At 43.5% G+C, this 15,549-nt stretch overlaps 1 protein-coding gene across 2 annotated transcripts in view; it reads right to left on the minus strand.

The window, feature by feature from the left end:
- Positions 1 to 518: 518 nt before the first annotated feature.
- Positions 519 to 15,549, minus strand: part of Gria1 (glutamate ionotropic receptor AMPA type subunit 1) — a 301,486-nt gene continuing 286,455 nt past the window's right edge. For both annotated transcript variants that reach the window (XM_046446417.2, XM_058579911.1), the window contains exons 15-16: positions 9,938 to 10,072; positions 519 to 3,154 (exon numbers count right to left, since the gene is read on the minus strand). In XM_046446417.2, coding sequence (XP_046302373.1) covers positions 2,954 to 3,154; positions 9,938 to 10,072 — 336 coding nt within the window. In that variant the 3' untranslated portion in view covers positions 519 to 2,953. The remainder of the gene's footprint in view (positions 3,155 to 9,937; positions 10,073 to 15,549) is intronic.

The following is a 15,549-nucleotide window of genomic DNA, read 5'->3' on the forward strand; positions in this document are numbered from 1 at the left end:
GTCTGGGAGACAATCTCTGTGAACCATCCACTTCCCTAGAGTACCGTGAGGACTGCAAGTCAAACTCAGCTCTCTAAATGAGATTGGAGCTGAAGTCCCTGAATGCCAAATATCACTCTTTGTCATTTTAAAAAAAATTCTATTTGGATGAATAACTTGCAATGTTCTAGGCCAGCTGAAATGACCTGAGAGCTGTTTGTGAGTTGGGCACAGTGGTCATTATTAAAAACCGACTAGTCTGAGGCTCAGCAATAAGAAAATATCAATCTCTAGATCCATGGCTTCAGAAATGGTACAAAAATGGAATGGACAAAAATGGAAAGTAGATAATGGATCCACAGTGATTTAATTCTCGGTGATATTTTCATTTTATGCAAATACCAAAAGAAAAAAAATACTTGGCTATCTGAAAGAAAAATAGGAACCAAAAAATGTTTAGTGTTTGATCAAGCAAGAATCCTTTCACACATCTGCCAAGAGAGTTAAAACAAATATAGATGTTAAATAAAAGGCCCAAGTACCAAAGAGCAAAATTTAATGAAAGCCAGAACTGTTAAGTATGGATTCCTGTTGAGAAAAATGTCAGTCTCTTTCAGAGTTTTCCCGTTGCTCTATTTTTAAGAAAAGTATAGTAAAAATACATAATACAAGTTAACTTTTTTTCTTGCTTGTTTTCCCATAACCCATCAATTGATGAAAAGCATCTTCTGCTGGATCTTGGACCCCCCCCCACCCCCCCACATGGCATAGACTCTCATTTTTAGCACAGACAGTTTCTTCCTATTAGATCACATAACTGGTAGGCTCAATGGCTGGAGAGTATCTTGCCAGGCCAAAGGCAAAAAGTCTTTGAAGCATGTTGATGGTAGAGGGCTATTTCCAATTCTTCCAAAATGCAGACTCCCTAATGGTGGGTCACATCAGGTTCTACAGTGGTAGGCTAAGGGCTGAGAAAGTCTGTGTTGGGGAGGGTCTCTGGGGGGACCGTAGCTGGCAATGAGAAGTGATAAGCCACCTTGAGTGTGCTGCTTCATGTACCATGCCCACATTAACAAGTGAGAAACTGAATAACACTGGAGTTGAAGGGATGAAGCATTGGTTTTGGAATAGTTATTTGCTATGGCTGATGAAAGAAGAATAGGAGAGACATAGAGATGGTGGGTGTCCATTGAGAGAACATACAGATGAAGCCCATCACACCGCATTGGTAGGTTCCAAAATCTTTAGGCTTGTCAATTATTAATGTAACCCCTATCAGAGAAGATTGGATGGAAGTAGGGGACAAGAGAATAAGCCATAAATGACACACACTGAATCATGCACCCAGGAGTGTGGCTGCTGGAGACCCGGAAGCCAATTGCTCCAAGACTGATATTTGGCGTCTCCAAGAAAGCTATGTGCCAGTGACTCCCACTTGCAACCAAAATTTTAGGCAGCCTGGGCTTCTCTCCAAGAAACTTGTCACTTCTCCAGTCTTGCTTTGCTCCAGCTTTGTAGTTGCAATCATGGGTGTATTGATTCTGGTCATTGGAATAGAATGTCTTCCTTCTGTCCTAGCTAGGGAGAAGATCAGCCTTTTGGGATTAGAAATTGGTCTCTGGGATCTTAAGGTCCCCTGATATTATTATCAACTTAATCCATCTCCCTATTCCCTTTAAAATAATTCAGCCCTGGGCATATTTCTTTCTAAAGATGACAGAACATTATTTGGCCAGACACTAAAACAACTCTATTAACATTAAAAAAGAAAATCTCTGCATCAGCATGGCCCTAAACTTCATAGTTGATCTCCCAAACCAAGAACAGGACACTCTGTGGAAAGCTCCATTGCATGCGGGCTTTGAAGAGGCTTCCTCTTCCCAAACTCTTCCACCACCTGTCTTTTGCACTTAGCTTGCATAGCATCAACCCTCCCATCAGAGGCTCTGCAGAGAAAGAGAGTCTACTCCACAAGGGGGTTCCTGCTGAGATGTCAAGCAAAGGAAAAGTGAGAATCATGGGTGATATCTCCCTGGCTGTTAGCTCTTCCCAAGGCTTGACTTGGTTCGGGAAGCCGATTTCCCATTAGCTTTTGAGCCTGAGCATGGCAGAAGAACAACTCAGCGCTGAAGGTGACTCTCTGAAGAAAGATACCATTACTATCTATGGCCTTCCGAATGACTCTTGCACATTAAAGAAACCTTTTCCTGAGCAGAAGTCATTTTACGAGTCCTCCTTCATCTGCACATCTGCCCTTGCCCTCTCCACCACCCTCCTTCTGAATTGCTTTTCACATGTGATCTTGACTAGGTCAGTGCTTAGGTCTCTGGGGAAGGCAGCCCACTTCTCCAAGGTCAGTCTTCATCCAAGGCTCAGGGCCAAGGAGTGGAGGGTACTGCGGAGAGCCCCCCATGGGGAATTCGTTTGAAGTTTGCTTTATTCCTTTTCTTGCTTGTAAGGTGGAACAAATCTTGAATCTCCAATCTGGAAACTGAAGAGGGAGAAGAAGGGAGTTGGGAATGAGAAGAAAGAAGAAGGAAGGGGCCTAACAGAACCTGCAGACCATGGATTAATTAATAAGAAAAAAATGGCACACACTAAGACACATTAACAACAGAATTAAAAGAAAAACAGTCTGGTTTCTTCATTAGTATTCCAGTAATTCCATTTTCAGAGACATAGGCTTCGTTAGACAGGTTTACTCGTCCCTTATTGCAGTACAGTGTTATTTGTCATCCTCACTGAGCAAACATAAAGGGCTGAAAGAAGATCGAAAAAGGAAAAGGGTCAGCAAAATGGGTTGTGAATTCTTCAGGAAAATCGGTCGAATCGTCCTCCTCGTGGTTGCGGTGGTTGGTTGGCGGTGGTGTTTCATTTTGTTGTCATTTTTTTTTTTTTTTTTTGGCACTGAAGGGTTTGGGATGGGGCCAGGGGAGCCTGAGCCTGCTCCCCAAGGGGTTTTCGTCTGCTCCTGTTATAATCCTGTGGCTCCCAAGGGCATCCCTGAACTGTGGCTCATGCAGGGAATGGATTGCATGGACTTGGGGAAGTCGTGGCTGACCACCCGGCCATTCTCTCCGCTGCCACTGCCGCTGGCTCCTGCCCCACTGTTTCGGGGGAGGGTCGATGTCCGTATGGCTTCGTTGATGGATTGCTGTGGGATCAAACAGAAACCCTTTTCAGGAGGACCGGGGGTTCTTCCCCAGGTCCTTGGCAATGGTTGGTAAGGGGAATGAGTCAATCTGGACCTAAAATAGAATCCCAGCTCTCCTCCCCATCCAGCTGCTCTCCTGTTCATAACGCTAAGCTTCCCATCAACTCACACACCTGGTGTGTGGCTGGCTCTGGGCAGTTCTCTTCCCCCTCCTTGTGCATTGGGTTTAATGTTTAATGAAGTGGGTTAGACCAGGCGAGCTCTAAGTTCCTTTCTGGTTCTTACATTCTGTGATTCTTAAAGGTGGAGTATTTCCACGGTATTATCCATGATGGTAAATACAGCATCACAACCAACTGGAAAATCTCCCAGGAATGATGTTTAAGAAATCTGGATTCTAGGTCTGGTTCTGACAAAAATTCATCTATCAGTTGTATGACCTTGTGCACATCTCTTTACTACTTTTTCAGACCTTTAAATCTCCATGTCTATAAAATATGATTACCTAGGCATATTACAGACTTTTCTTTTTTTTTTTTCGATAATGGTGCTACCACATAAAAAATGGTTTGAAATGTTAAAAGAAACTGAGGATGTATCATTGTTGGGTTCAAATGAAAAACTACCTGATTTTTTTTTTACAGAAAAAAAATAATACCATCCTATTTCTAGCAGTATGTGCGAAGGGAATGTAGGATTTGTTTGAATAAGACAGCATGAAAAATGTAACTGGAAAGGGGTGTGTGCTGAAGAAAATGAGAGCGCATTTCCAAGATCATTATCTGTGCTCAGCTCCTTCCCATTCACATGTGTCACCTGAATGTCTAGATTGACACATCAGACCAGTGCTACTAACCTTGTGATTTGTAGCATTTTGGAATTCTAGATTTGGAAAGGACTGAAAGGATCTCCCCAGATTCAGATGTGTTAAGTGGGCTGTTCAAGCCCACAAACTAAGTCTAGAATCATAGCCTATTAGATCAAAGATTTCCTTTGGAATTCCTTTGAAGAAAGAAAAGATGGCATGAAAGTCAAAACTTTCTTTATGTCTACCACTAACTTCCCATTAAGAGACAATCATAGAATGTATAAAGTGGGGTTTGATTTCTTGGTAGAAATTAAAATAAAGGAGAAGAGCTGTCTCTGGGTTGAGAGGTTTCTTTCTCTAAGACCAACCCCACCCACTCTTCAAGGCTTATTTTGTTCCTGTCTGCCTCGTAAGCCTTCCGACTGCAGGGCTTGGCCCCTCTGATGTTATGGTCACATGCTCTACATTCTTTTGTAATGATTCTGCTTCAGGCAGGTAAGATTTGTCTTTTTTTAAGACAAGAAGACAAACCTCACCAGAGCAGGCCAAAGACCTTATCGTCTGGACCCCAGCTACCTGTTAGAGGGACACCATGAAGTTAGATGTTTAATAGGAAATATTCTTGAATTCGTCTAAGAAAAGTCAACAACCTAGGATCCTTTTAAAAATGTCTATGGCTTTCTCCCTTGCCATGATTCCAGAGAAATCAGTCAATCTTCTGGGGTCAGAAAGAGATATAACGGGCAATTTTGACCTATTTTTTCCCCCTGCCATTCTGTTATTACTGAAAATTCTAACAATGTTTTAAAATGTTCTTTCTTTTTTAAATTCATGATTCAGACAGATTTACCCCATGTGATACTCCACCCACACTGGTTCTGTCTCCTCCTCAAACCCTGGGACTTGATTTATTTACATTCTCCTTTGGCAGTCCTCCATGGCAGAGGAAGTGTCATTTGCATCGCATTCTTCTAAGTCAAAGGCCAGATAAACACCACTGTGATGCTACACAGGGAAATGTGAACTGAAAACATGAAGAATTAATAGTTCCTTATTCTCACCAAAAAAAAAATGTTGAAAAAAACTAACTTTTTGGGGGGAGGGTATATGGGTAGAAAACATGGAACTTTCTATAGCTTAGCTTGGAATGTTTATTCTTCATAATTTTTCTCTGCCACATTCCTTTAATTAAAAAAAAGGTTGAAAATTCCCTCAGATGACCTTCGATTTTGTCTTCACAATGCTCACACATTCCCATAATATTTAATTAGAAGTTGGTAGAACTTCATGAATTTATCTTAAAGGACAAGATTAATGGCATTGGGAAGATGAGCATTTCTCAGAGGTCAGTGACTTTGTATCCCTGTTACAGATGGGACCCACCATCTTACTGGCTTCTCTTCTAGTAAATGAGTATACTGGAATCTCAGGAGAAGAGATGAAAAGAGTGAATGGAAATGGAAAGCAATGCTGAAAATCAAGTAGAACACTAGTTCTCAAACTTCATAGCACATTGGAGTCTCTAGGGTATTTGGTGGGGAAAACCCTGATGCTTGAATCCCACCCCAAGAGATGACCACTTAATAGGTATGGTGTGCAGTCTTCCCATCTAGAGTTTTGAAAGCTCCTGGCTGATTCTAAAATGCAAGCAAGGTTGAACTGATCTGGTTTCTCCCATTCACTGACTTATGCATACGACCAACTTGTTGAAGTAACAGTTATCTGACCCGGTGAAAAAGTAGATGATCTTCTAAATGTGGTTCTTCCTACTCCTTATAGCTAAGCTCCCATTAGCTGAAGTAATTCCTGCCCTTGACCTTGAGAAATGATATCCTTTCTTCTCCCTCTTCGATACACCAGCCGTTCTTAAAGCTCATCCTTATGTTGCTTCGAAACGGACACTTAGGGAGAAAAAGGTGAGTGAGAAATCCAACTTCAAAGCCCCCAAGTTGGCTTTTCAGAGACATATTTCTCTAGCAGCAATCATAGCCTCTCATTCATTTGTATTGTTAAGAAAAATCTTCCCAGCCTCAGCATGTCAGAGAATATCCTAATAAAGACTCAAACCTCAGTAATGACCTCACCCAGGCACATATGCAAAGAACTAGAGTGACCACCTGCAGCAGAGGATGCTCCCCCTCTGTTATCTAGTCTCTCAGCTGCTCATTAATTCAAGGAAAATGTGTAAGCCTTCAATTGCTGTTGCTTAAACACTTCCCATGTTAGCACAGCCACATATAATTTTGAAAGGTCAGCAGCTCTCCTGGGGGGTGGGAGAGGCTGGGGATCATTTTCCTTTGGGAGCAAGGTGGTGAATAGGAAGGAATCTGATTATTCTGGATATACATCAGCTGAAGATGAAGAGGCCAGTCCATTTTTCCTGGTGGAGGAGAAGGGCAGGGGATCTGAGACTTCACTCAAAACAGAATGTGTGTGAAGTTGTTTATTTTTGGCTACTCTAGGACAAATTAAATCATTCTAAATATTTGGTCTGCCTGAAGTCTCCCTCTTGAGTCCCCATCTTTCCCATGCCACCCATTCCTTCAGTCTTTCTGGGTGCCAATCTCTCTGGCCTTCTTTACATTTCTGGGCAATAGTTTTAGTGCTTGGGTCTCTGACCCTAGTCATCCTCTGCTAGAAGCTCTCTTCTCCTGGTTCCTTCCTCTCATGCTTCAGGTCTGTTAAGCATTGCTTTCTCAGGGAAGCTATGCTGCCTTCCCTGTTCCCATTCTCCTGTCAGTCTAGAGCTCAGCTCTGTACTTGACAACACGGAGCGTATTTCTCAGTAATACTCATCGAACAGGTAAATGTTTGTTTACTTTCTGTCTTCCTCACCAACCTCCCAGCTTCCTGAGAAGAGAGGCTGTGCTTGATGTGTTCCTGAACATATCCTCCGTGTGGAGCATTGTTTAATGTATAGCAGTGCTCGGGATGTCTTTGTGAAAGGAGCGCCGGTGACATGTGCATGTTTGGCTTCTCAACACTTCAAAAGAGGAGTGAGTCTCAAGAATGCTCAGCAAGGGATATGGACCATGGTTCACCTTGACAGCTAGATCAGAGATATCTAAGGGTGGTCATACGTCTTATTTGTCTTTGTGGCTGGTGCTATGGCTGCAGTGAAGAGTGGATGGAGCTTCAAAAATTAAGGGTTGGGTTGATGAATAAAGACAGCATCTCTTCTGCAGTTGGAAGATAGAAAATCCCATTCAGAGCTCCAGTGAGTTGTGCAGAAGCCATGCCGACCCATGGAATTAATTAAAGAGACTATGATGGAAAAATGTTGAATTAATGTTTCTAAGAGTTCCTGAGATTGAACATCTTGGTTGTAAAAGGAAGGGTGAGTGACATCATATTTTGTGAGCGCAAACAGATGGGGCCAAAATGACCTTGGATGGTGTTTTCATGCTTCCTGGGCTGGGTAACTTAGGTGGTAGCATTAATTTAACCTAAGAGTGGCTTGCTCCCATGCTTTGCTCTTCCTTCAAGAGGTTTTTCTCCTCTGGATACAATTCCACATTAATTTTTACCAATACTTACTCTAAGTGGGTGGAATGTACAAAAAGAATCAGACAGACCCTCTGAACTTAAGGAACTCATAGTCTCTATAGCTCAAAGCACCTAGCACATGAAATTAGGGGCAATAAAAGGAAAGTTTTAAAGAAGATGTTATTGCCCACTAATAATGATGATTATCATAAATGCTAGTAATCATTGTTATTATTGTTATTTATTGAGGGCTTACTCTGGCTTAGGCATTTTGCCAAGCCCTTTGACTCCATTATTTCTCATAATTCTCATAATTCTATGAGGTGTATACTATCACTGTCTTCATTTTATAAAAAAAACTGAGGATCGGAGAGTTACTAAAACTTGAGCAAGATGCCACAGTTAAGAAATGAAGCAGATGGATTGATGCCCAACACTCAGCCTCCTGAGCTTGCTCTCCAGACCACCACATTGCACAGTGTCCCAGGGGTCAATGAGAAGGGACTCCTATTGGTTTGTGTTGGGCCAGCTCTGGGTTTCTGGTTCAGTTCTGGTCCATGGGGAAGGTTTTGGGGACGGTAAATGTTGTAGCTCACCTAACTCTTAACCTGTCTCCTTCTTTGCCATTGGAGCAGCCTTTGCAAAGTAGAGCCTTTAGGCTTGTATTTTGGATGAAATCGGCAAAGAAGGCTTTGTTTGGGTTTTGCTGTGTTTAGCCTAGCTCCTTAGAGGTTAATGCTGGACTTAGGGTCGGAAGTCAATGATTTTGCTGTGGTTTCCTTTTCTGAGAGCACCTGGGAAAGGGTGAGCTGGTCAAAGGCAGGACCGAGGTGTGCTTAGGTCCTTGGGCCACAAACAATCATGCTTCTATCCCTTGATTGATCCTTGTTATTACATATCCAGGAAGTTACCCTTTTAAGTGGGCCCTATGGGACAGGTTGGAGGATCAGCCTGCATAAAGGCACATGAGAAACACACACTGGGTGGCTGGGGCATGCAGGTTGTGAGCATAGCTGATTGCCTGCAAGGCGGGCAGGAGGTGTGCTGAGATGTGCTAAGGCAATATTGCCATGCCAGGACAGAAGGTCTGATTGCCAGGACAGAAGGTCCTCTTTCTCTACCCCCACCTCCTGAATACAGAATTTATAAATGGGAATTTCCAGAAATGTCTTCTCCAAGGGTATCCCTGGAAAGGACAGATGTCCTCATGCAGAGACAGGATGAACAGGAGGCTGTCACACAGGTGATCCATTAATGTGTACTAAACTTGGGAAAGTGAACTTCTTAGACACATTCAGGAAAGCAAATCCTACCTTGGATCTTGGATCATGTTGTCGAGGTAACAACCTAGGCCAACATACTACCACTCCAATGTGGTCCTGCGTGACTGTACTTCTCTTGCCTTCTCTGTCTGAATTTCTCCTTAATTTCTCCTCTCTCCAGAAACCTTATCCAATTTCTCCTTCCTTTGAATTCCTACAGAACTTCCTAGCTACACCATAGGTTGCCTTGTGGTGGAGCAATGTTTCTGTATTCCTTCTTTGTTGAAGTTCAAAGGTGCTGAAGATCTCAGATTACACTTTAGTCCTCTGTTCCTCAGGACTCTTTGCTCACGGAATGGGTCATATGATTGATTAACTACCATAAATATTTTCTTACTGAGGCTAAATGATGAAATATGAGGGGCTATGAAGGTCATTTAATCCAAACCCCCTTTGAATGTTCAAATCAATGTCCTTACCCAGAATTCTTCACCCTCTACTGTATACCTTCAATGATAGGAAGCTTGTTCCTTTTTTGGATTGTCCTTCTCACTTTTGAGTAACTTTTTTTTAGAAAGGTAGATTCTGTACAATGTATTAACATCTGTGTTCAATCACTTATACTCATTACTTTTATTGTTTATTTTGGATCGCCATAGAACTAGCCTGGTTTCTTTCCCACCTGGAGAGTTTTCATGTTTATATCAAGAGCTCTCAAATCCTCCACACTTCTTCCCTTCTCCAGTTGCCTGAAGCTGTATTTGATGCGGTTAGGGATCATCTAACTAATTTGCTTACCTTTCTCTGTTCATGATCCTCCTGGCCAGTATCTATCTCACAATGTGGAGGCTGAGACCCCGTTTACCAAGCATGGCAAGAGCAGCACAGAGCAGAGGGTAGACATAATTTCCCCTATCTGGGGAACTACCTTTCTGTTCTCTGCAGCTTTTGCAGAGATCACTCTTATCTCTCACTCTGCCGACTGCCCACTCAGACCTCTGTCTAACCTTGAACCTCATGGAACCATCTCTGTAGCATGCAGTTGCTATCCTGAGCCCTGTGTTTCCCATCTTCCTTTCTTTCTCGCGATTGCCTCTGTCCTGTCACCTCCTCCTGACAATTCTCTTCCCTTAGCTTAGGCTGACTTCAACTACCACTACTCCCCACCCTTTCTAGCAAGGACACTCTCAGGAAAACCAGCTGTATCACAGAACAGGTTAGGAAAAAGGCCTGGGAAGACGATGCCACCTTCATCCGCTTGGATTCACTACGGGATTTGTAGCAGAACTCGATTAAGGCAACCAGCATGGCTAGTCCAAGTCCTCCGATCAGGATGTAGAACACGCCTGCCACATTGCTAAGGCTCAGAGCGCTTGTCTTGTCCTAAGGAGAGGAGGAGGGGAGGAGGGGGAGGGGAGAAGAGATAAGTGAGTCAAGAGGCAAAGACCATCCAAGCAACAGCATATTTACACACATACACTCAACCCCGCACCCTCTTAACGTTCGTAATCGTTGGAAAAAGCTTATTGCCTGAGTGTTAAACATTCCCCAAGAGAAAAATGTGTGTGTATATATATTTAATAATTTCCCAAGCATTCCTGGTGATGTAAAATTTATGATTATATTTTCCCTTCTCCTCAGTGCCTCTCCTAGGGTGGGAGATGCCACGAGAAATTCAGGGCATCTTCTTTCAAGATCTAAACACTTGAGCTTACCCCATTCTTTCCTTCCTTTTCAGTGTGGTCTCTACACCCATACCTTGTTGCTCAGCAACACACTGGAATTGCTCATGGCTTATGTCTCCATGCATTTTTTCTGAGAGTTGGTACTTAAAATGAACTTTCCCCTAGATGTGCATTTGATTTCAATTTAATAAGACAGTTATTGTAGTATAATAAAGACCCAGTGATGTATAACTTTAACTTGATGTTCCCAGTCCCAATTTAGGGGAAAAAACCTGGGGAGGGGAGACTGTTGCAGTAGTAGAGAGACACTGAGGCTAAATGAAAATGGTTCCATTAAATCCTAATAATTATGCTTAATTGGTGCCTTTTTTTTTTTTTTTGCTGGAGGTGTTTGCTAAAAAAACACTGTAGGCACTCCTAGGTGGCTGAATTTAAAAGTCCCTGTCGCCTATGGGGAAAGATCTGACATTGGCTTTGGGTGAACAGAGTCACAGCAAGGTGTTTAATTCCTAGAAGACAGAGGCCCAGTACTGTCATCCAATAGGAGGGGATAGAACTCAGAGGAAGTCCATTGGTCAGAGAGACCATCTCTGAGTCCTGTCGTATACAGAGGGTTCAAAAGTGGGCAAATAAGAGACAACACTTTCCCAAGTGTTGAGAGGTGGGACCACCCAAATAAAACTGTTGGTCATGGTGGAGAGTAATGGCTCAGGCAGAGGGAGTTGCTATTCAAATTCTTGATACAGGCAAAAAAATATCTTTAAGTTTTGGAAGGATCCCCATCTCCAGACGTCTAACGCCTTTGTTTATACTGTTTGTTAATGTACAACAAGTGTCTCATTAAATTAAAATGAAATGCATGGCTCACTGGCACAAATACACATTGTCATTGTCTAGTTGGTGGCACTGAATAGGATGTGTGACTTTTATACCTCTCTGTGTGTTCCTTTTCAGGTGGGCTATAGGAGCCACACAAGGGGTAGACTGTGTGACCCTGGGATCTCCTCTGACATCTGCCTGTTAGGATCTGGGCATGTGGGTAGGAATTTCGTCTTTACCAAGTCTGTATCCTTTGCTGTAGTTCTACTTGGTGCATTGTACAGGATTCAGCAGGGCTGAGTTTGGGGACTGCAGCTGGCAAATCGCAGCATGTCTTCCCACTCCAGGAGCAGCAGAGCTGTAGGATTATCTGAAGCACACCCCCTTGGTGGCTTCCTGTATCGCTAAAGCAGATGGTTCTTGAATATAGGTTACACTTGGCAAGGCATAGTCTGGCTTTGGAAGCAGTGGGAATAATTATTCAAAGGGGCAAAAATTCTTCCGCTCCAGGATAGTGGTCTGATAAGAGATATGTGCAAACTGATTTTGGTGCCTGGTTTAAGAGTTGACTGAACAAGTAAATTTCCATTTCACATCATTTCCAGAGCACTCAGAATGTCTCCCTGTTTGTTGTTGAGGAGGTATGTCATTCTTCCTATGGAGAGTAACTCTTCCCAGTCCTTGGAAGACTTGTGGTTAAGAGAAATTCCTATAAAACTTTTCTATTTGGAGGGGGCCACAGGGAGAGAGGCATCTTAATGCATCATCTGCTCACATCTTAGCAAAGCGCGCTGTGCAGAGGGAGTAGATGGAGGAGGTGGTAGACGAGAAGGATGGAGCCTTTACAAATGGATCAGCGGTTCAGTAGTTGAGGTGAAAAGTACTCCTTTGGTAATGAAAGCTATTTTCTTCCTAATAGTCTTTCCCAATTTCACCTAAGTTACGGTTGGCCATTAAAGATAAGGGAGTGGTAAACATCTTTTGTTGTTGTTACTATCTTCCAAAGATCCTAAGAAGGTACCTGTCTTCCTGACTATAGAAGATGGAGTTTATACTTCCGGCATGTCTAGAAGGAAGTAGGGTCAGATATTCAAATGGAAGTGGGGGGAAGAGGCATGTTCTCTATAACTGTGCAAAGAGAAGGGTCCAATGACTGAACAACTCATCCTGCCTGGAGGTAGAGAGCATTGCTCACTTTGGAAGAAGGTCTCTGGTCCAGGGAGATGGTGATCTGTGTTGGGGGAGGTGGGGATTCAGGAGGACACAACCCAGACAAAGAGGCCAGCTGGAGAGTGTGGGAACTCTGGACCTCACAGGACACACAGTCACTGATCCTTATTTATGCTAACACAATTCTATGGCAGCAGGCAGTACGGAAGACTTCTGTATTGCAGGATAACATAAGCCCCATTACCACCAATAGCAGATGGAACCCAACTCTCTGAAGTGGCATCATTTAATAGGGTGTGGGGTGAAGGGCTGGTGTTGGTATAGTCTAAGTTTACACAGTTGAGGTATTTACATTTACACAAGTTTTTATGATTCCTTCATGAGGGCCATCAGATTTTTGATAGTATCAAATTTAAAACTTTCTAAGGAGTCCAAGGTCTTCTGTTACTGACTCTCTTTGACTCACTCTGTTGGAAAACAATGGACCATCCTGAGGCAGGAGAAAAAGTCCTTTTTATTTGAGGACTAGAGCTCTGATTCCTTGTGGTCTTGAATATAAACAGTGATGCTCACACTTCATAGGCAAGTTGCAAGCTTCCCAGCTATGACCAGGGAAAGGGAAGAGACAGGACTTGACTCTTCCCAGTGTTCCTTTGGGGAACCCTATTCTCTTTCCATCTTATAGCAGCTGCACTCCTCAAAAGCCTGGCAGCTTGTTGGTGGGAGTGAAAAAGTTACAACTTGTCTCTCGCCAGGAGCAGGGAAAGAGAGTGGCAGTACTAAGGAGAGTGACAGGTGAAAAGAAAGAGAAAAATCCCGTCTTTCAGAATCATTGGGCTTGTTGCTATGGTGATGAGGCCCCCTTCATCTGTTCTCCTTAACCTGTTGTCTTTGATTCACCACCTCCCTCATGTGGAAAGGAAAAAAAAAAAACATTTTTTTTCCATATTTCTCCTTGCTCTTCCCACATATTGGGGGATTGTCCCAGATTCCCTCTGTGTTTCTCAGCCAACATCTCTTCCAAGAATGTTCAAGATTTCCAAGACTCCGCAGGCTCAAGTTTTCCAGAGGAGGACTGAGCCAGGCCTGAGCCAGAGAGGCTTAGAGTTTTCTTTAGAGCAGAAGTAGAAAGTTCTATGGAGAAGCCAAGGCTTTTGAATAGGAGCCCAGTCCCTCCCACTGGTGCTGCTCATCACCCACGGCTGGTGAACATGACTGAGGTTCAATGTCTCCAAATACTTCCAATCCTTCTTTTCCCTCTGGTAAGAGTATGAACTCCTACAAAGCAGAGGATGAAGCTTTGGTTCCTCTCTTCATTCCTCTGAAATGCCATGTGTTTTCTAATATGCCGACATTTGCAAGCCTTCTACATGCTGACTCTATAACCTTCCCTTTCAGGGTCATGCAAAAAAAGTTCAGCTACCCTTCTATCCATTGGACGTTCTGCTATCATAGCCTTTTTCCTGTGCTTTTCCAAACTTATCTTTTGGTCTAAGAATGATTTCCTGGAGTGGTTGACTATTTTCTGGAAAATGGAGGCTGATGAGTTGGCTAGACTCACTCTTTCGCTAAGACCAAAGTTGGGAAACTACAGGTAGGAAGACCTTTCAAATAAGCAGATAGGTCATGGTGAGTTCCTCAAACGTGAACATATTTAGAGAAGAAGCTGACAAGGTCACGTAAGAGATTCAAGCATTGGACCCAGAATGGGAAAAGTGACCTTTGACACTCATCCTAGCCCCAAGAAATCTGAGGTATCTATGGAGTTCCTTGAGCGACTGGGTTCATGCCTTTAATAAATTCTCCCTAGAGACTTACCCCTTTCGGGGATGCAAAAAAGGAACTCATGTTAATTGGCAGCTTCTGCTGTTCCATTTCCAAACTAGGCCAGTTCCCTAGCCTGAATATTTTCCCCAAGAGCAACACAGGATGAGAATTGGCCCATTGTACTAATAATTGGCAAGGCAAATACTGTGCAAGCGATGGTTGTGGGGGCGGCTCTTCTCAGCAGTGTGTGCTCAGGGACCGGCTGCTGTACAATGCACCACAGAACATCCTGACTCAAAACAAAATCGCAACAGAGAACTCAAGGAGACAATGTGGGTTGTGGAGGGGAGTTCAAGTGCTAGCTAAAGCTGAAGTCTTTTCCAGAGTGGGAGTTTTTTGTTTTTTGTTTTCCAGAAACAGAGGCCTCAGTCTGAGGGCGATGTGGGTGTCCCCATAGGAAACTCTCAGTGTGAGTTGAGTGTCTGATTGAACTGTGCATTGGAGAGCAGGGGGTCTTATGTGCCAGGAAAATCAAGTCTGCTGTCCTCAGAGGTGCTTCTGACTCATGTTCCAGAAGAAACAGTTTTAAAAAGGAAAATCTTGGTTTCTGTCTAGTCCCTTCTCCTAGGGTGGTGATGGGAAATTGAGGGACTTTGGGCAGGATCCAGCGTGTTTCAACTCTCAGTCTCTGAGATGGATGACTGCTGTGTGTTGGACTCATTATCATGGAGCACACAACTCTTAGCAGATGCACCTTGAAGTCACTGGTTGATCGTAGGCTTTTGCCCACTCTACCTAACAGAGATCAAGAACCCTGAACGTGAGCAGATTCTAGCTGGAGACAACAGCCTCCATGGTTTTAGGGAGAAGAAATGATTTCTGCACCTCTTTGTCTCAGGGATTTTCCCCATCCATATCCTTCTACTTTGCCCTCCCTGGGTTCTCTTTAGTCTAGGAGCATTTAGTGAGAAGGGGAGGGAGCAAGCAGAGCAGAGTATCACTGTATGAATTCCCAGGTCCTTCCAGGTGGCCACTGCTCTTTACCTGTGAGGAGGGTAAGGATGAGGGTTTGTACCCAGTCTGAGGACATGGTTGGGATTTGTAGTCCTTTGGTCCTCAGGCCTTGCTGAGGGTCAGGGTGAGAACGTGAGTACATCCAGAGTGGATGGACTTACCTACCCTGCTGGTGGTGGGCATAGTGAAAAGAGATGGGAATGGACAGTAGGTCATCTAAGCTGAGTTCCCGCCCAGGTTTGTCACTGAGTCACTGGCAATGGTGGGCAAGTCACTAAGTGAGCGCTGGCTACCTTGGTGTGCTATTATAGAGGGGATTGGCTGTTATACAGAACTAAATAGCACTGGCCAATAAGTGAGGGCATCTCTCCCCTTTTAATTCTTTTAGTCTTTCTGGTTAAGCCA

This window comes from Marmota monax, unplaced genomic scaffold, assembly GCF_021218885.2.
Source record: "Marmota monax isolate L192 unplaced genomic scaffold, Marmota_monax_Labrador192_F-V1.1 WCK01_AAM20220418_F8-fsc00188, whole genome shotgun sequence".
Taxonomy (NCBI): domain Eukaryota; kingdom Metazoa; phylum Chordata; class Mammalia; order Rodentia; family Sciuridae; genus Marmota; species Marmota monax.